At 35.4% G+C, this 21,905-nt stretch overlaps 1 protein-coding gene across 6 annotated transcripts in view; it reads left to right on the top strand.

Moving 5' to 3' along the window:
• The window catches only part of kug (kugelei), a 359,846-nt gene that overhangs the window by 309,755 nt on the left and 28,186 nt on the right, over nt 1-21,905 (top strand). For all 6 annotated transcript variants that reach the window (XM_065351184.1, XM_065351180.1, XM_065351182.1 and 3 more), the window contains 6 exons: nt 1,061-1,167; nt 3,595-3,802; nt 4,266-4,327; nt 5,438-5,596; nt 10,461-10,553; nt 10,955-11,101. In XM_065351184.1, the coding sequence (XP_065207256.1) occupies nt 1,061-1,167; nt 3,595-3,802; nt 4,266-4,327; nt 5,438-5,596; nt 10,461-10,553; nt 10,955-11,101 (776 nt within the window). The remainder of the gene's footprint in view (nt 1-1,060; nt 1,168-3,594; nt 3,803-4,265; nt 4,328-5,437; nt 5,597-10,460; nt 10,554-10,954; nt 11,102-21,905) is intronic.

Genomic DNA, 21,905 nt, shown 5'->3' with positions numbered 1-21,905 from the left:
ATGATTTTATAAAATGAATTGGGTAATTTTTATTTGAAAAATGTTTACGTTGGAAGGGATGTAGAAGTAGAGTGGTAAATAAAGGTACGTATCTGCTTAATATTCCATCCGTTTTGGAAGACTTATTACTGTTGTATTTAGTTAGAAAATGAAACAAAAAAAAAAGAAAGAAAGAAAGTGATGATGGTCTTTGAAATGACTCGCGAAACGTAATTGAAAACGGTAAATGTTTCTTTTAAATCTCTTTTGACACGAGTATCTCGTGTAAGTGACTTGAGCCAGAAGTAATATTTTCAATCGTGTATCTTGTCGAACTTTGAAAATTACTTCATTTTTGTTGAAAATAAATATATTTTTGTACGACGAAACGTATTCCGCAGAGCATAGGTCAATATGCTCTCATAAGAAATAAAACACGCGTCAAATTCAGTAAAAATAAGCTACGTTGTAATAAAATGATGAAAGTATCAAGTTGATGTGACGTATCTATAACTCTTCGTGTGAATGGAAATGTACCACGTTGTTGTGCGAGTATGTCCGGGTTGTTGGGTTGAAACAAATTATGTATTGCGAGAGTGTAAATTATCGCGACAAATTTCCAAATACTCGTATCTTGCAATCTATATTGGTTTTTGATGATTTTAAAATTTATCATAATGTATAAAAATAGGTACCTAATTATAAAAGGTAATTTGATAGCGAGAAACGATTTTTTCATTACGGAGTATTTTTTTTTTTTTATCATAGGCGAAATATATGTTGAAAATTGTGTAAGCACTCTTTTTATAAAAGACGGAAAAAAGACATTAATTTTATTTGTCGATGTCGTTCGCTCGGTCGGAGCTGTAACCTGCTATAATGGGAAATATTTTAAAATTATGGGAATTGTGTTTACTTACAGTATGGTAGGACTTTTTAGTTAGTTCTGAAAGGAAGATAAATGATGGCACGACGTAATTGTACGCAGGTTTTGCTCAAGTGTAAGACGACTCTTTCTTTTTTTTTGTTGGTGGAAATTTTTTTCTAAATTTTTCTTTTTGTTTTGTTTTGTTTTTTATAGGAAATATTCGAACGTTGACGACTCTGGATGCTGAAACGAAAACGAGTTATTGGCTGATGATATTTGCTCAAGATCATGGCGTTGTTCCCCTGCATTCTATTTTACATGTGAGTATCGATGGACTTTTACGAGTAGTGAGTAGACTTCTTATAGGTGTGAATGTTTTTCCGAAAGGGGAGGGGGGACGAAAATTTTCAAAATATAAATTCCCTATATTTTTTGTAACTTTTAATTTTTTTTTTTGATAGAGTTTCTTTTGGGACAATTTTTTGGAAAACGTTCATTTTTGAGCTCATTCCTCCCCTTTAATTTCCACAAATTAGGTAATGAGCTTTTGATGAAGTAGATAGCATTCAGTTTTTCCAATTACAGAAAAACTGCTTCAAACGTCATGAAAATTATCTTTAAAATCTTTGAAATTATTTGTTCTACCGATTGGAAAATTTTTTCAAGTTGTTCAAATTTTATTGAGTATGCAAGATTGCTGAAGTGTCGTAGAAATTAGAGTCAGAAAATGGCAAGCTTTTGAAAGTCTGACAAATTGACAATAATTCATCAATCGCGTGTTTTCACCAATTTTTTTCGTCATTTTTTGCTACTTCCTAAGTACCTACGAAAGTGAACAATTTCATACAATTAGGTATGATTGAATTTGATAGTTTTTACTTTTTGTAGTGATTATCGAGATGTTCATTTCAAGTTGGCTGATTTTCACCTCGTTACAATTTTACCCATTTGTGGTATTTTTTGTCCAAATTTTACACAAATTTGATGCTCTCTCTATTTTTTTTTTGTTTTTTTTTTTACAAATGAACGTTTTTTATTTACATTAGGAATTCAACTGAAAGCGTTTTGAAGTGACAAACTGTAATTTTCGTCAGTTTCGCATTAATGACGTCATAACTTTGGTGTATGCAGTTATTTTAAAAAATTTCCACGACGAAAGTTGTAGAGGGTAAAACAACGAAAATTTTCGTACAAAAATTGTCAACTTTACTTTTTTCTGCGACGGAAAAATCATACAATGACAATATTTTTTTTTCATAAATTAAAAAAAAATCTATGGTGTCGACGCGGTGATGTCAAACTGGTCAAACATCGCAATTTTTGGAGACATCATGGTTTTAAAACGATTTTTAATTTTCAGCATTTTTTTTCATAATTTCACACAATTTTTATGATATTTTATGAATTTTTGAATCGTTTTTACAAGTACAATTTTGTGCTCGTTTAGCTGATTTTCTGAGAATTTGAAATTAAAATTTGTTTTCAGTATTAGTTTGCTTGTTTTAGTTTTGGTGATTTTCGCGAAATTGTTTTTTTATTTATATATTTTTGTTTATTTCAAGAAATTTTTTCTAGATTCAGAGCAAATAATGCTACATATATTTTGCAAAATTTTGACATTGGGTATTCTATCAATTTTTTTAAGTATTATTTGTGTCGATTTAGTTCATTTTTCTGTTGATTTTGTGCAATTTGGTGTGTATTTGCACACGAATGCAATATTTTACTATAAGTATTATGGCAAATTTGAATGATGTTGAAGTCATTTTTTTGTAAATTTTTTGTCGCCTTTGTGCTATTTTTGATTATCTAATATTTCATTTGATACTTCCCCATTTTCAATAATTTTTGTATCAGCTTCGCTACTTTTGTTTGCTCAGTTTTGAGCAATTTTGTAAATACATACTTACTTTGTGTGAGCTGCTCAATATTTTGTAATGATGGATTCGCATAAGAGAATCTTACTCATTGCCCCTTCCACACCTCGAATTTCCGTGGATGTCAGCAAAAGAATCACCTGTAGAAGTGAAAAAATTGATATTTTTGATAACCTCAGGATTTTTAATTTTTTTTAATCAAGAGTTTTCAAAATTTAATCCTTTGATGCTGAAATTTATTGAAATTAGATTAATTTGTTCATATTTTCAGAATAGATACTGCATCAATTTTCTATGTTGAATGGCAAAATAAACGAATGTTGAGTATAAAAATCAAAGAATCTCCATTTTTTTTTTCCAAATGTCAAGATTTTTGAATTGCAAATGATTAATTCCCATCAGATCTGATCAGATCTGGGTATTCACTCAAAATTCGTTAATTTTGGCATTTAACATAGGAAATTGATGAAGCATTCTGAAAATATGAACAAATACATCCAATTTGAATGAATTTCAGGATCAAAAGATTAAATTTTGGAAACTCCTGATTATTAAAAATATTTGTTTTTTAAAGATCCTGAGGCTATCACAAATGCCTATTTTCTTTACTTATCAGAAAATTTTGTTTTCATTTAAATTTGAGGAAACAATTTTGACGAAATTTCCGTTATTTTTACAACAACCTTACAGGCAGGGTTTTTTGCATCAAATTCAAGATACTCAGCTCAAAGTTGGTAGTGAGCGGGAAATCCCCCACCCCATAGATATTAACACGTTACGAGTACCTTTATATGTACCTACACGATACACCCACTATTTATTCATATGGTAAATACTGAAACATTGCAGCGTGAATTTTGTGCATTGCAGGTGTATATCGAAATTATTAATGTGAACGATAATGTACCTTTAACAACGGATCCAGTTTATTATCCTCACGTGACCGAATGGACATCTGCTCACAGTACAGTAATAGATTTAGTAGCCGAAGATAAAGACCTCGAGAAGAATAAAACAATCACTTATCGAATCTCTGGAGGGAATACAGATAACTTATTTTCAATCGATTCTGTAACAGGTCAGTACATAATATACATATTATTATTTATTTAAAAAAAAACAATTTAGAAATAGAAAGAAAGAGCGAGAGCGGTACAGCCTTACTTCGCGGCTATCGAACGAAATAATTTGGAAAGAAGTTTCTACCCGAGTTGGTTGACTGATGATGACTTTAAAAGAAGAATCTTTACAGGTGCGATGTGGGTTGTGAATTAATTAGACGAGTGCGTGTGTAGCGATGATGAAAACTGATTTATCTCTAGAGAGAGAACAGGTTTTCGTGTAATAAATTTCTAAAAAGCTATAAGCGATTTTTTTCTAGTTGCGCGCGCGAATCGTTGTCAGAGTAATTACCGGTTGACCGGTCGAGATGTGTGTGTATTTCCATAACGTAGAAATTAATTATTTAAGTTTTATATTAATATAGTTGTTTATTGGATTTGTGGCAGTGGCATGTTTATGTTAATACGTTTTAATTACAGGCTTAATTGAAACAACTGGTCGTAAATTGGATAGAGAAACGCAAGCTGAGCATATTTTGGAGGTATGTGCATTACATATTATACAAATTTTTGTCATTTTGGTAATTTGTCGTATGGGCGTTGAAACGTTAAAGGAGATGTTTATTTTGATCATTTGAATATTATATGTAGGTATTCGTATAATATGGGCGATTATTTATACTCTTGAACCTTCTCTTGAACGAGTGTTTGTATGTATTTCATCGTGTAGTTTAATATATTCGCTGTATGGGCCAGAGAAATAGGCGAATTTGTTGCCAAATTTGTTATTTTTATATATTTCAGATACTTGACCCGAGAACAATATTCTAACGATATCGACTCGTTGTAAATAATTTTTCAACCGAGTGTATTTTTTTGTCTTATAGGCGTGTATCTTTATCGTCAGGTCTTGTTCTTTTTTGGAATTTTCCACGTTTTGAAATGAAATATATAGATACGAGTTCGGCTTAAATGTTCTTGTGAAAGGACCAGCATAAAAAATAAGGGTTTCGACTTTTGGAAGTTGTTTTTCTCGGCAGCTTATTAGGAATATTTTCCGTTTTTTAGCTGTCTGTACTTTGAAAATGATGTTTTTTTCTATTATTGTTTATTGTCATTCATCAGTTTATTTCTGAGGATCCTATGGATAGTGATTGGATCTAGGTAATATAAGGTCTGGTTTGATTGAAACTTGATCAGGCAAGATCTTTAGATCTGGAGAGATGAAATTAGATCCGGGAAATTTCTAAATTTGATCTCTGCAAGTCGTAAGAATTTTTCGTCTGTTTTGTAAATAAGATTTTGAACCGTTCGGTTTTTTTTTTGTTGATAAATTGTACACTTGGTTTTGTGCTGACATCATAAACATGTAGGTACGTTGCTGTTATTAGTGAATGATGTATGCTATTATTAAGCTTGTCACTGGATGAACATAAATTGCTGATTTTCTGACAAGTATAAAATTTTGGCTGGGAAAGGAACCGAAATTCTCTCTTTAAAAAAAGTATCCACTTTTAGATATCCGTGGAAGTAAACCTTACAATTCTAGCAATTTTTAGTATTCTTATCCTGGGATTTTATACGTTTGTAATACTACAATTTACTAAAGGAAAAATATGTACCGGTAGCTTATCTAACCTCGTTATTTATAGGTAACAATCAGCGACAATGGATCTCCTTCGGCATTAACATCAACTACCAAAGTTGTCGTTACCATTGATGATACGAACGATAATGCTCCTGTATTTGATAAACCTCTGTACTCGTTCAAGATACCGGAAACGAAGCTACGAGAATTGGCCGTACAGCAGGTAGGTGTGGTGGTTACTTTACTATAGGTATATTGGAACGAGCTTTCGGGTTATTTATTAAATAAGGTATAGAGCTTTCAAAAACCAAACATCGAGTTATCGCTGATTCAGCTAGCCAATTATATGGCGGATTTCTGCGCGGTTTTGTGTTGAAAATAGAAATATACGAGTAGGTACAGTTGGAAAGCAAAAGCAATTAGAATCCTTTGGACATGATTTTGGCGCGAGTTTTAGGTTGTAAGGGCTCAGGTGAGGTTTGAGTGGGACTTTTTGTTTTGTGGATTAATAAGTGCGGCAGTTGTGAGGTGGTTTATTGGTGTGGTAATAATGGGAAAATAATAATTGGAGACAATGTGCACTCATACGTATTTTGTTCTTGCTTTGAAACGTGAATTAATTCAGTTTTGAAACCAGTCTCTTTTCATGATTCATTTTCTGACGTTCGATCGAAGATATTAAAATTACGAATAGTAACCTTATTCGAGAATTTTCAATCAGAGTTTACCAATTGATTGGGCTTATAACCATTGAAATTATGTGGGAGTTATTGTCACGTGCAGTGGATAGTTCAAAATTGAAGAAATTGACTAAGTAAGCTGCGAAATAGTTATACTTACAAATTGATGTCTGACTATAAAATATTTTTTACTCGCAATGAACACCGTACTTCGACGTAATTAGGCCTAGATGAAATTAATTAACATAATTTCGTCAATTAACGAAAGGTACGCAGATTTAATTTTATCGCCTCATCTTAATTGAATTTCGACAAAAGTTGGTCAATAGTTGTAATTTCGAACTTTACCTACTGAAATTATGTACCTCTATCTAGTTTCATTAGCGATGATCCTTCGTTTAAATATTCGAATGAAAATAGCTGTATAAAGAAATGGAAGCTTTTCATTGAAAAAAAGTTTTCAAACCTACGAGTTTTTCGAATTTTATTTGCTGCTTTTAAATCTTTCGTTTATTTTCTTTGAACCTTTGAAAATATATTTCCTCCAAGTTCAAACCAGTCTCGAGATATGAGGCTCCAAAATATATGTTTTAGAAATTCCTTTTCAAGGTGGGGGGAGGTGTCATTTGGATTTAGGACTTTTGGTTCTCGGATTTTGCCCTCATTTTTTTTTTTTTTTTTTTTTTGGTAAATTACTCACATTAAAAAAAAAGAAAATCGCCACTATTGGCCTCCCATATTTTCTTTGGGCAAGTGGGGGGAGGGGGCGTTTTTATCCATCAGTTGAAATTTCTCGTAATAATGTCCAGATTAGTAAAACTGGGAGAAAATCTGTTTGCAAAAATTAAAAACTGATTGAAAGTAATTTTTAAAACATTCGCCAAAAATTTATTTTTGTACGCTCGATTTTCAAAAGCTTGCCAAATTTCGGAGCTATAATTTGAAAATTTGACAAACATTCCAAAAAGCATAGATTTTCATGATATTTACACTTACAGCCACGAGCAGCTTTTCGCGATAGGATTTGCCAACTAGAGGGGTGGGGGGGCGTGAGGAACCTCAAAATGTTTTCGAGGGCGCTGAATACGAATATCTACTCACTTTTTTGTTTCGTCCCATCAAACGCTTTCATTGCCAGTCCCCCCCCCCCCCCACCAAAAAAATACTGAAAAATTAAAAAATTGTGTGAAATTTGGTTTATTGGGTTTTTGGAAGTGCTGAGTATGATTAAACGTTTATTTTTTTAATTTGACCCCTCAGACACTCCAATTGGTCCCAAAATTTCCTAAAAATGGAAAAAATCGCATGGCAAAAGTACAGTTTGTTAGGTTTTTGTGAGCATTTCATACATATAAATATCAGCTTATTTTTTCTGACTCGATAAGATTTAATACATCTGTACAGAGAGATCCATCACGCTTTTTTAGGGCGTGTATCAGTGGGCAGCTTTGTTTTTCCTGCATCTCATCAAGAGAATGGAGGAGCCAATGAAAGCGTCGCAGGTTACTATACCTATTCACATTATTTCTTCAATTTTCAGGGAAAGGGTATTCCCGGGTAAAATAGGTGAACTGCCCTTGTCCTCCGATTTTTGAGATTTTGATGAAACGTTGTTGGGTGCCTTTAAAAAAAATGTTGGGAGCCAAAAAAATTCCCCCACGCCACCCCCTCGACCACAATGGTCAAAAAACGTTTTGGGGGGGGGGGGGTCATATGTACTTCAACGAGCTTTGAATAAAAAATTTGGAATTCACCCAAAATACATACCCTACAATATATGTAAATAGAGGAGACATGAGTCTATCAACGTGAATTTTTTCAAAGTGACCCTTAGGAGGGTCCAAGTGCAAATCTAACTTCATATTCGTGTTCAGCGATTTCGATTCATATGTTAACGATACCCATATTGTCGATCTTCTTTTGCTCCAAATTTGGGGGGAGGGGGTGCCTATGGCCCCGAAATTGGGGTGTTAAGAAGTTGGTTGGTTTTCTATTATTTTTAGAAGTCCGCATGAAAAATTTCAGAATTACATTACTGGCAGTATTGCTTTTTTTGGTGGTGCCGTACCCTAAGAACGCCTTTTTTGAGTGGTTTTTGAGTTTTTGAAGGTGACCCAACTGGAGAAAAAATTTGAATAAAATACCAGTTATAGTACTCATGCAAATATATTCTTGAAAGAAAACAAAAATGTGTACCAGAATTAGGTTCTTAGATACGGCGGTTTCAAATGTTCTTTTGTCAATATCTCCCCTCTGGGGGGGGGGCGAAAAATTTTGAAAAAATTTACGTTGATAGACTCATGTCTCCTCCATATATTTTGGGTGGATTCAAAATTTTTTACTCAAAACTCGTTGAAGTATGATTTTTTCCCCGAAAAAGACGTTTTTTGGCCATTGTGGGCAAGGTGGATGGGGTGGGAAAAAATTTTTTGGCTCCAACATTTTTTTTTTTTTGAAGGCACCCAACAATGTTTCATCACAAAATTTTAAAAATCCGAGGACAGGTGTCTTTCACCTATTTTATCCGGGAATGCCCTTTTGGGGGCATTGGGAACGTTGAAGAGACCAAATCAAAAAAATGAGTTGATATATTTTGTATTTAGTGCTTCCAAAAACCTACTCGTAATAAACCATACCTATATGTACCATACACCAACACCATACATGTTTTAAGTTTTCAAGAAATTTAAGTAGCCAATGGGCGGGTGTTGGAGGGGTTTGAGTAAAAAAAAAATAGTTCACATTCATGTTTAGAGCTCTGGAAAATACGTGAACTGATATTCCACACGATATTTGTCTTTTTTTACATTTTGATCAAAATTTTGGGGCTTTGTCCCCCCTCCTTCATAAGTTGGTGAGTTTCAACTCGAAAACTTCAGTAAATAGGTATCATAAAAATGCATGCTTTATGGATTTTTTTTTTCAAATTTTTAAATTATACTTTCGAAATTTGACGAGCTCCTTGAATTGGCGAATTAAACTGCTCTCGATTACCTACCTTCAAAACTTCACTTCAAAAACCGATTTTCTTCAAGTTACACCAGTCTGAGTCCCAAGCAGTCGAACTCCCAAAATTTTGGCAATGTGACCTCACCTGTCTAAAGGAGAATTGGGGAGCCAATGGTAGTGATTTTATTTATTTATTGATGTGAGCACCTTGTATGTACAAACATTTTTAGCAAGATTTGAATCAAAACTGCTGATTTGGCAATTGGCATGGAATGATCCCGCGGTTATTTGACTAGATCATCGAAGGGGGAACTCGTCAAAAAAATGAGAAAAATTCCAAGACCCGACTTAATTTTTGGTTCAACTTTAAATTTGATTTTTTTTCAAGTACTCGTATTTTTAGTAAAGCATCATCATGTAGGGTAATCTTGTTTTTCCCTGCGTTTTTCATTTACGCGCCCATTTTAATCGTAATGACCCATATCCCTAAAAACATCCGCATTAAAAAGTCGCCAAATTATACCGTTAAAATGACACATTTTACTGCAATCTCATAAAGGTATCTTGCCTATATATTCGCCGGCGTATAAGACCGCAAATGTCGTCGAAAACGTGTGTCTGCGGTGCCGGTGCGTTATACCGGTTTTACGCGTTAAATAAGATTTTAATGCGAGACCGTGTGTAACACGCGAGGTAATCAAGCGCTACCGCGTACCTCGACCCGTCTATAGTTCATGTTGTAGAGCCAGACTAATAAGGGCGTTAAATAAATTGCATAAACAAGCGCCGCGTATACACGAAACTCGTACAATATTTCGGGCGTTTACATATGCAACTTATTTAACACTCGACCTTTCGTCGTGTTATGAGTGAGTGAGTGAGAGAGAGTGAGAGAGACTACCAGCAGTAGTTGTATGTACGTACAACGAAGGTAACGAGGTAGGCAGAGAAGAGGGGAGGGTATGTGTGATAAATGATGATGATACAAGTTGGCCAAGTTGTAGACCGGTCGACCGTATAAGGGAGGAGGGAGGAGTGACGCGGGTTAATAAAAAGTATACGGCGAATTTTACGCGAAACTTGTTAAACTTTCAACGAGACGTATTTCCTTTCGAAGTTAAAGTTCAAACAGTTGTAATTTATCGAAAACGCTACAATGCGCAGTTTTCACGACGAAGAAGGGATTAAAAAGTGTACACGAAAGTAACAATGAAATACGTATACGGCAGGTATGGGGGAGATGGTTTTTCAAGAAATATTACACAGAACAGGTTGAAGATTTTATAGGTACTTCATATGTGGCTAGCTGGGCTGCAATTCGGTGATACGATGATCTACGAGAATACACCTTACTTGTATGTGCTGTTGCAATACGAATGGTCTTTTTTATACAACCTAAAACTAGATACCTACGTAGGTACGTGTGCTTAATAATTAATTTTTTTTTTTGTTCAACAGAATATCAGCACAGAAAGCGAACAGAATTCTGATGCGTATTCCGAATGGGAAAGTTTCAACGCGGCTAATATCACAGGCGAAGCGTTATTTAGGGTGAGTAATGGGAAATAATTCTTTTTTTCCTTCTTCCTCTTCGTTACCGAGAAGTATTTCTTTGATGAATCGAAGCATACTTCTAAACTTCGCAAACGAATAATTCAAATAACACTCGAAAAGGATAAAGAACGAAGATGAAAAAATAAAAGGGAGCGTTATTAATTGGCAATGAATTTTAATTACGAAATGATGTATGGTAGTGGTATGGATGGGTGAAGAAAGAATGGGGACTTGGATCGTGGGTGTGGCAAAAATCGAGAAAATTAATCAATTTGGTCGGTTGGCTCGTTCGGCAATTCTTTGTACGTATAAATGTAGATGTAGATACCTATGGGTTCGCATCTACGTGAACTTTTGTGTTTATTTTGGCGAATATAGCGAGATTTTAATTATTGCAGGTTGTGGCCGTTGATAATGATGCAAATGAAAACGCTGTTTTACATTATAGTATTAGCGGTGGCCGGAACAGATTTAGTATTCATCCTCATACGGGTACCGTGTATTCAGACTGGTCATTTGCCGCAGGAGAAGAATACCTCGTACAGGTAAGAATGGGATTTTATACACGGTGTTCGGGAGTTAATTGATTTTTGAACGTTTGTGTGTCGATTCACTACTATAGGCCAGGTGTTTGGTGTTTTTGTGCGGAATTTGGTAGCGTGTGGGTGTGTAGGTGTGGAAAATAGATTTTTCAGACTTGCATCGCAGTTGTGAGATGTTTCACGGTGTCTGTTGTAGAGATTATAAATGCTCACGTAATTAATTTTTCATCGCAAAAATTTCCAAAATTATTTTTTTTTAGGTCTTTTAAGCAATTTTGGTCTTTTTAAAGTTGAAAAATTGAAAAAAAATGATAATAAAACAGAAGTCGGTGAAATGTTTTAAAGAACTTTAGATTCTTGTTCCAGAATTTTATGGAGCAACTCCCCCCTCCGCCCTAAAAAATCAACTAAATGAAATGTTTTTAAAAAATTTTCGGTACTCAACTTTTGTATCTGTATCATTCCAAATGAACCCAAATCCAAGAAGAACTATCACCCCCTCCCCGAGACAACGTGGGCCTTCCTTGTTTATTTCCTCACACACGGTAAAATTTTGATTTTTTTTGATTTCTTATTATGAGAAAAGCTGGTCAAAAACCCTCTCTTGAGGTGTCCGCTCCAGAATCGGCTCAAATGTGGATAAATTCGTTAAACAGGTCGAGTATAACATACAACTCGATTTTTAGCTGCCCAACTTCATATTCACGCCTTCTGGAGCAAATTGAAAATTCTGGAGAAATTTAAAAATTGCACTGGAGGCTCCAGAATGGCTGGAAATGGCGGAACTCGGCCTCAGGGGGGTTGTTGTGTTCAAAATACAGCGATTCGCGCAAATTTCGAAAATTTTTTCGCAAACGGGAAATTTTTGATTTTTGAATATTTTTATTTTGAAAAAAAGCTGGTCAGAAAACCACTCTTGAGGTGTCCGCTCCAGAATCGGCTCAAATGTAGATAAATTCGTTAATCAGGTCGAGTATAACACACAACTCGATTTTTAGCTGCCCAACTTCGTATTCACTCCTTCTGGAGCAAATTCAAAATTCTGGAGAAATTGAAAAATCGCGCTGGAGGCTCCAGAATGGCTGGAAATGGCGAAATTTGGATTTTGGGGGTAATATCAGTTTTAGGACTTATTTTGAACATTTTTATTGATCAAGTACGTACTTTTTTTTTTAAAAAAAAAAGCATAAATCACCAAAATAATCAATTTTGGATTTTCAAAAATTCGCAAAAAATCGAAAAATGAACTTGGGCAGCTGAAAATTTGGATTTGGGGGTTTTAGAGCATGCTCTTTTCAAAAATCGCGGTCCCGTTCAAATCGGAGGCGGACACCTCAAGAGGTTCCCTTGTCAGCCTCTCAAACAATATTTTTTCTCAGTATTCCCCTCTCACGAGGAAACTTTTTTTAAATTAACACCCTCCGATTTAAACAAAGCCAAGATAGTTTAAAAAATCGTGTTTCGAAACCCAATCAAAATTTTAGGTAGATTAGGTACTAAAGTTCATTTTTGAATTTTTGGAAAATTTTTTAAAATTGAAAAAAAGGTCGTTTTTGTGCTGGTTTTTTAATTTTTTGCATACTTAGTGTTTTTTTGCTCAAGGAAAGCGAATTTGTGCGGCTGTGAAGGATTACTTCATTTCAACCTCCCCCCCACCATTTCTAAAACCACTAGATTTGCGTAATTCAGGAGCCAACAGCGAGCTCACAATTTTTTTCTGCAATTCCCAAAAATGCTAAAGTTTATTTTTGATCCTTCCGGAGTAATTTTAAATTTTGTAAGAAAATTGATAACTCGTTTGAGGGTAGGGGTATCGCGTAAAACTGATAATTATTGAGGTCGGATAGGGATGAAATGAATAATTCATCAATTTATTTAGTTTGTCGCGTGTTCCGTTAAGGGAGAAAAGAGAAACATTCACGTTTACGTATATATTACAACTAACTCGTCAAAGATGTACAAAAGAAGATCGTAGCTAAAAGGTTCTAAGGGTAGGAAGGGCGACGCAGAGGAGAGCAACCGGATGTCTTGCTTTCACCAACGAGGGTGTGTTTTTTTATGTACTTCTCGCGGGAAAAGGTTGGACACAACAGTACTCTCCCCCTAGCGACAGCGATAGAAAGAGGAAAAACATTTTAAAACAACTATATAATAATAGAAGTTACAATTAAATTTACAACTTAACATTAGTAATGAAATCTATCAGGAAAGCGGACAGTACGACCAGAACGTGTTCTTTCGATGTTTCGAGGGATTGAGTCGTCTGCCTGTTGTAAAGGTGCCTTTTGTGATGAAATTTCTTCATGATTTTCGGCATCTTTGAGGATATAGGCAGGTTTTAAACGATCGATAGACACATTGTCTGGTTTTCCTTTGTTTGATATGGTGAAATATTTAGACTCACGCTGTTCTACTTTAAATGGACCTTTATAGGCAGGTTGAAGCGGACTTTTTACACTGTCGTCTCTAACAAATACATAGTTTGTGTTGAAGAGATCTACGGGTATATAAACGGTGGAACTGTGTGTAGAGGTGAGGGAGGTGGGTGGAATGAAGTCATTCATGAGCGACTGAAGATTTTCGGCGAATTGGTGAATGTTTTCACTGTTTGCCTTTTTACTAAAAAAATCTCCAGGCAAACGAATAGGGGAGCCATACACCAACTGTGCTGGGCAGAAGTCATGACCTGAGATAATAGCTGAGCGAAGGCCAAGAAGAACAATAGGGAGAACATCCGTCCATTTTTCTGTTTGGTGCGCTTTAATAGCATTTTTTAACACACGATGCCAGCGTTCGATTTTACCATTTGAAGATGGATGATAGGCTGTGGTTTTTATGTGTTTGATGCCTAAAATGTTCGTAATGGATTTAAATAAAGAGCTTTCAAATTGGCGGCCTCTATCAGAAGTAATTGCAAGTGGTACGCCAAAACGGGCTATCCAATTTTGGAAAATTGCAGTTGCGACTGTTTCAGCTGATATATCTGAAATTGGGATAGCTTCTGGCCATCGTGAGGTGCGATCGATCATAGTTAAACAGTATCTGAAATTATTTGAAATTGGAAGGGGGCCGACAATATCAACGTTAATATGCTCGAAACGAGTACTAGGAATGTTGAAATTTCCTGGTGGACTTTTTGTGTGTCTCCAAACCTTGGTTTTTTGACAAGACATACACGTTTTAGTCCACAAGGTGATATCCTTTCGTATATTGGGCCAGACAAAACGATCAGTGAGCATTTTCACAGATTTGCGAATTCCAGGATGAGAGAGGTTATGAACAGAATCGAAGACAATTTTTCGGAATTTTTGAGGGATAAATGGTCTAAATTTCGAATCTGAAACATCACAGAAAATCAGGTGATTGGAAAATTCGGTTTTCACTGCTTTGATATTCAGTGATGTTGAATTTTTATTTAAAATTTCCTGAAGTTCTGGGTCCGTCTGTTGAGCTTGAGCAATTTCGTCATAAGGGACAGAATTGGGGACAGAAATTGTTTCAATTCTGGACATGTAGTCAGCAGAGGTATTTTCGTTACCTTTAACATAGAGAATGTCCGAAGTAAATTGTGACAAAAAATCAAGATGACGAAATTGTCTTGGAGATGCCTTTTCAGACTTTTGATTGAAAGCAAAAGTGAGAGGTTTGTGATCTGTATATATCACGAAATGCCTGCCTTCTAGGAAATAACGGAAATGTTTCACAGCTGAGTAAGCGGCGAGTAATTCACGGTCATACACGCTGTATTTGCATTCCGTTGGGGTTAATTTACGCGAAAAAAAGGCTAGTGGTTCGTTGACCTCACCTCTTTTTTGATGAAGGACAGCGCCTATAGCAACGTCGGAGGCGTCTGTGTACAAGGAGAGGGGTAGGTCATTCTCAGGATGAAATAGTAAGGTGGCATTTGCCAAATCTTCTTTCATTTTATGGAAGGCAGAGAGACGTTCTTCAGTCCATTCAACTGGGGTTTTGTCTCTTTTTTTCGAGTGCTTAGTAAGTGAAGTTAGGCAGGCTTGGGTTTGAGCGAGGTTAGGAATGGCTCGGCGATAAAAATTCACCATACCTATGAATTGACGAAGGCCGAAAATATTTTTTGGTAAGGGAATGTTTTTTATGGCCTGAATTTTCTCGGGAGTAGGTTTAATACCTTGAGTATTGAGAACAAAGCCTAAAAATGAAATCTCTTCTTTAGCAAATTGGCATTTTGAGGGATTAATTGTGATGCCAAATTCTTGCAATTTCCTCAAAACCATTTCAACATGCCTCAAATGCTCCTCAAGTGAGTCAGATGCGATGAGAATATCATCCAGATATACAAAACAGAAAGGAAATTCTCGAAGAATATCATGCATGAAGCGTTGGAAAGTTTGGGCTGCGTTACGAAGTCCGAATGGCATTTGAATGAATTCAAAAAGGCCAAAAGGTGTAATAATAGCAGTTTTTGGAATATCACCTTTTTTGACTGGAATATGGTGATAGGCTCTATTACAGTCTAATTTGCTGAAGATTTTTTTTCCAGCTAATTCGGCATTAAAATCTTGCAGGTTAGGGACAGGGTAGCAGTCATGAACTGTGACTGAATTCAGGCGACGATAGTCTCCTACAGGTCGCCAACCACCACCTGGTTTACTAGCCATATGAAGGGGGCTGCTCCAATGACTCTTAGAAGGCCGGCAAATGCCGAGGTCCAGCATGAGCTGAAAAGCTGCTTTCGCTTCTTTAAGTTTATTAGGTGGTAATCTGCGAGCTTTAGAGGAGATAGGAGGGCCTTTCGTGTTGATGCTGTGAACAACGTCATGTTTTATAGGGTTTTCCTTAAAATTTGAAACGTGTGTAATTTCAGGGAATTTTTTGAGGATGTTCGCAAACACACTTTCCTTATCAACAGCAGAAAGGTTGCAAAAAGGGGTATTGGCCAGATCGAGTTGGCCTTGCACTTTCAAAAATGTCTCTCCATCGACTAATCGTTTACGTCGAATGTCAACGAGTAGATTGAAATGATTCAAAAAATCGGCACCAATAATAGGTTTTTCTATATCTGCCAGTATAAAAGGCCATTTAAAATCGCGTCGTAAGCCTAAATTTAAAGAAAGTAATTTCTCACCATATGTCTTTATTTTTGTTGCATTGGCCGCAAAAAGTTCAAGCTTTTCTGGATTACGTTTTTCAGCGAATGAGGGTGGAACTGCGGAGATGTCTGAGCCAGAATCGATTAGAAAGGAGAAACCAGAATATTTATCTCGAACAAAAAGGCGACGCGATTTGGTGGACTGAGACGCATCACTCGTCGCCTTCAGCGATGCGATTCGGAGTTTTCCGTCTGCTTATCGTAAGTGCATGGGGTAGTACAGCGAGTGGCGTTGTCTTTGAATTTACGATGGTACCAGCAAACCCCTTCGCGAGTGGCACTTGAATTTCTTGATCTGCTTCGAGAATTGTAGCTAGGACTGCGAGATCGCGACCGTCTCTGTTGTGTATAGTTGATTTTCCCCATCAAATTTTGAACAGTCAGTGTTAGGTCAGCAACTTGTTTGGTCAGGGCGGTGAGAAGGGCGTCACTAGGCGATGGTGTAGGAACGGAAACGGCAGCTACTGTAGGTGTGAAATTTGACATCCCCGGTATTTGTACTGATTCAACAATTTTATCAGCAGTTTGAGCAATTTTGTCCAAATCGGAGGTGTCTAGAGTTGCGAGTATGGCTCGAACATGAGCTGGCATTCGTTGGGTGAATAGGTCCTTTAAAAATGTATCATTCACCTTACCTTCAGCAAGTGAACGCATTTTTCTCAGTAAAATTGTGGGTTTCTGGTCATCCAGAGTTAAATCTTCTTGGAGAAAACGGCGTAATTTTTGCTGTGCTGACTCCTCCAACTCTTTGATCAGGCGATCTTTCAATGCCGTATATGGGTTGGCAGGTGGAATAAAGATGATGTCGGATACCCGTTCAGCTATATCATGATCAAGTGATCCCACAATGTGTGAAAATTTAGTAGATTCGGCTGTTATTTTTCGATTGGTGAATTGCGCCTCAACTTGAGCAAACCATAATCGGATGTTTTGCTTTCACCAACGAGGGTGTGTTTTTTTATGTACTTCTCGCGGGAAAAGGTTGGACACAACAAGTTCATTACCTACTTTAAAAAAATATTTTACGAAAAAGTTGTAAAATTGCCATTAAAACAGCTTTGAATCCAAAATGAAAGTCAGCACCTTAAATTTTGGTTGTAAGACTTCATCCAAATCAGGGCGGGGGGGGGTCACTTCAAATGATTCCCTTGTCAGATGAACACTGAAAATTCAAATAGGTACTTAAATGGTTTTTATTTTTAAATACAAAAAAATATTTTTGTTTGCTTATTTTCATTTTCATTTTCTTTTTTTCAACTTGAGAAGTCTTCTTGCCGGGCGTGGGGGGTATTATTCAAAATCTGGTTTTAAGTGGAGCAATTCTCAAACATAATCAAACGTTTCAAGAATTTTATTTCATTTATTCTCCTTTTTCTTCTTTTTTCCAATTCAAAGGCAGCGTGCAGAGAGTTCAATATTTCTGGGGGAGGGGCAGTTTTTTCTTCATAAGTTGTTATTTGGAGAAATTTTGGTGCAAAAATTGAACATCTTTGAAAAATTGTCTCTGATTTTTATTTTATTCCATTTTTTGATTTTTCCACTTCGAAGCATCTGTACAGAAGAATCAACGTTGCTTGGGAGACTAAGAGGTTTTTTCTCAAACTTGAGTAGTAAATTAGAAGAATTTTGTAGCAGAAGTCGGAAATTTTCGGCAAAAATTGTTTTATTGCATTTTTTTCCTATTTGATCAAATCAGAACATGAAAGAATTTGATGAAAGATTAAATTGAGAAGTTCGATATCGAATTCGAAGTCTACTTACATGCTGTATGAAATCATCTTACCCAGCTTGTCTTCAATTTCCAATTACTCTTTCTCAACTGATAATATTCACTAATCGATTAGTAACCGAAACTTATATAAAATTTACCATCGTTCGTTGAACTTTACTTTAGGAAAAATTCATTCGACTTATTAATTTGTAATGACGTCTCGACGCCAATTTAAGACGGTGGCTTTTTCGCTCGAAGATATAAATTGAATGTAGGAGGCTTAGCAAACGCGATACGATAGTTGAATATTTCAGGGGTTAATTTTCTCATCCGAGCATACGTGTACAAAAAAAAGAACATCAGTTAGGCTTTCACGTTAAAGTTTCAGTTACTTGCCAGTTGCCTATTACCGTTTAAGCCATTAACACAGCCTGTAATTAGGCCTCGAACAATACATTTGTGTACAGATTGCTCATACCTACACGATGAGAGAAAATTAAGATAAACGATTCGATTGAATGTTTATTGTTCTTCGTAGGCGTACTCTCAGTCGTACTTATGACTGACGATGAGATGCATAGCAATTGCGACAATATGCCAGTTGAATGACAAGGAAGAGGAAGTTTTTGGCGGGAATTTAAATTTATTCATTCATAATAACAAACGTACCGAGTTAATCTGTTTATCAACGCTGTACAAACGAATTCCAACTCGATGGTATTAGAAAGGGAGAAAAAAATTGTACTTTTTATTTTAGTTATATCGATGGAGAAGAGAAAGAGAAACACGTATATATAACAGAATGAAGTAAAATTATACAATATTCTCCGGCTACGACGACGACGTTGCTCTGTACTACTCGGTAGCGCGATAGCGTATTATGAGAAGGACGATGAGTCGAAAGTTTCGATTTCAGATTACAATTTCATTAAACTTTCATCGTAATGTTTTTTTTAACGCGGAAAAAAATACCGACGAATTGTTTTATTAAATTTTTACTCTACCGAAGGGTATCATTTAGCGAAGTTTTACTCTGGAAAAAAGTTTATTTGCACGTTGGAATTTTACGATAACGAGGAATGTCTCGCGAGATAGGCTTTTTACAGGTAGATTTAGATGAGTTGGTAGGTTGGTGGATAGTTGAGTACTTATGAAGTTCATGTATATTTAATGGCTACATTATTTCTACTGCGGGGTTATACGCGTATTTAAAAAAAGCGAACGGAGTCCGTTTTTAAGATCGAGGTTTTGCATTCTGATCAAAAATTATTTTACGGATTTATATATATAAATAAGTAGGCCATTTCGTCTCTTTCAAGTGTTGGAAAACTGACCTGTTCCATCATTCAACTTTAGAATATTTTGATTTCCGATTGTGAAGGACCGATGGGAGGAGAGCGAGAAAAGAAAATTTCATTTTTTATTTAAAACTCTGCTGGAAGCTCCAGAATTGCTCAGGCTGTTTCGAACCCGTTTGGGGGGGGGGGACTCCAAAATGAGCTTTCTTGACCAATTAGGCGACATTTTGATTTTTTCCCCATTTTTGGTCCGAATTAGATTTTAAAAAATTCTTCAAAAAATAGCACAATGACCTTATCAGCATCTGAAATTTCGGCGGGTGACAGTTTTGCATGCACTTTCGATTTATCTTTTACTTTTGTCTGGTTTAAATTTTTTTCTGCCACCTTGTAAAACAGATTATAAAATCAGTTTTTAATTTTTTTCTCTAATACGAGGACGTGACATTTTTGAATAATTGTTGGGTGTTTTTCATCTTCTTTTTTTTCAGCAAAATGCAAACAATTTTTGAAATTTTTTGAAAATATCTATGTTGTATTTTTGAAAAACATTATAAAATGTGTATTTTATAGAAAAAGGTGGGTAAAGTTGAATTTATGAATGAAATTGATTTCCAAATTTTGCCAAAATTGCAAACCGACAAATTATTGGAGAACCCCTATCGAAGGTTGCATTTAAATTCTTCAAGTAACATCTCACGAGAAAAACGAACAAAAATTTTCTAACGTACGTTTTGTCTCATTCTTTTCAAACAACGAATTTCTCATTTCCAGACAGTGTTGAAGTAAGGTACAAAATACGAATGTAATAAATGCCAAAACAGAAGGAAAAACTTGAAATACGAGTAAAATATTTTTCAATGATTTAAATAGAAGATAATTTAAATATTTGCGATTGTTAGACGAAAAATAAACTTCGTTTTGGTTCTTGCCACATTTCTCCAGTTTCAACGAGAACGTCGATTACCTTTAAATTAAACCCACGCCGTATGCCAATTAAAATTTTGAACCATCACAATCCTTTAGCGTGGCAATCGTGGGAAGCTACAGACATAAATACCAAAATCATTTTCAGTCTATTAAAATTTTGATCTCTTTTGAAATACTTGAAAAAATGCTTTCAGTTAGGCTTTTACGAACTTGAGTAGATACGTCTACTTTCGTGTGTGTTTCCAAGTTAGACCATTTTTTTAATATTCAAGGATTTCTGAAAGATTCAATTAAAAAAATAAAGTAGTATTCGAAAATAGTGCCTCAAAAAATGTAACAAACAATGCCATGTAACTTTTTCCAGTTTTCGAGATTTTTCATTTTTTTTTTAAATATACCTATATTTTTGTAGATTGGTAGGTATTCTCGATCCCCACGCTCATTTTGAATTTCAAGATCTTCCTGCAAAAATAAATAAATATGAACAATTTGAAAATTTTTAATTTTTATTTTGTATTTGAAATTAAAAATAACCTAAGTATTTGAAAATTGAGCTTTTTGCAAATTCAACTATTTTTAATATCAACAATTAGTTTTTTCAATTTTGGTGGAAATCACGTGTACAAATTTTCTTCTCCACTTCAAATCCTCGACATACTTTTCTCAAACTTCAAAGGGAAGCATACACGATATGAGAATTGAACAAAAATGAACAACAAAGTCGCTGCTCCTTCATCTCTTGTGTGGAAATCCTCTTGTTTTTTTTTTTTTTTATATATTACAAGTTGGTACATTGGCATAAGTAAAAAATTCTTTTAAAAAATGTCAATTGAAACTGAAAGACTGTAGTACAAAAATGAGCCAAATTGGCTCAAAATGACCCTACTTTCGTATAAGTGCTAAAAGAGAACACTTGACACAGGATGCTTATCGTATTATGAATGATTGGTAGTTTGGAGGTTTATTCGATACACTGGTAATCGGCACACGAACCAACGGTGTATTTCAAATAAAAATCAATCAGCTCGAGTAAGCCGGCTTGGCAAAAGTGAGATAAATGTTGGAGAGGAAAAATGCTTTCAGAATGTCTCCTAAAAGAACAGTTCAATTAAGGGGTTTTCGTTGTTAGAAGGAATTTCATTTGTCAAACGTTACGTTTAAAAAAAGGCATCTAAGAAGGTTACTCGCTACAAAGGAGGAAAATAAAAATAGGTAGCGGTAGTTGAGATACGAACACATGTAAAAGCATATAGGCCTACGTTATAAAATTTTTTGAGAAATTAAGCGTATCAGAATTTATTGGATACGAAAAAAGAGAAAAAAATAGGGAAGAGGAACCGAAGGACGAGCGAAAAAAAAAACATTATAGTCTGCTAGTCAAAGCGCGTATAAGCTAAGTACAGAGTGTACAACAGATGGCTCATTTCCCACTTCATTCCATTACCTAGCAACACAGCTATGAGCTAGCTACCTATTTTATGTGATGGATATTCGAAAATACGCTAAATTTCATAGCATCCTAGGGTGTAAAATTATTTTTTTTCACGACGCGATACGAGGACGCCCCATTTGCACGATTTAGGTAGGTAGGTAGGTAGGTATACTCATTCGTCGAGACTTTTTTAGCGAAAATTTTGCTCCTTCAAAGAGTTAAATGAACGCAGCGTGTATGATTGATGTAGGAACAGATGCAGATGGCGTGCGAAGAAGCGAAAAAAAAACCTATATTATATTGAATTT

Source organism: Planococcus citri, chromosome 2 (genome assembly GCF_950023065.1).
Source record: "Planococcus citri chromosome 2, ihPlaCitr1.1, whole genome shotgun sequence".
Taxonomy (NCBI): domain Eukaryota; kingdom Metazoa; phylum Arthropoda; class Insecta; order Hemiptera; family Pseudococcidae; genus Planococcus; species Planococcus citri.
The sequence above is the reverse complement of the archived record's forward strand: the minus strand, read 5'-3'. Positions and strand labels throughout refer to the sequence as shown.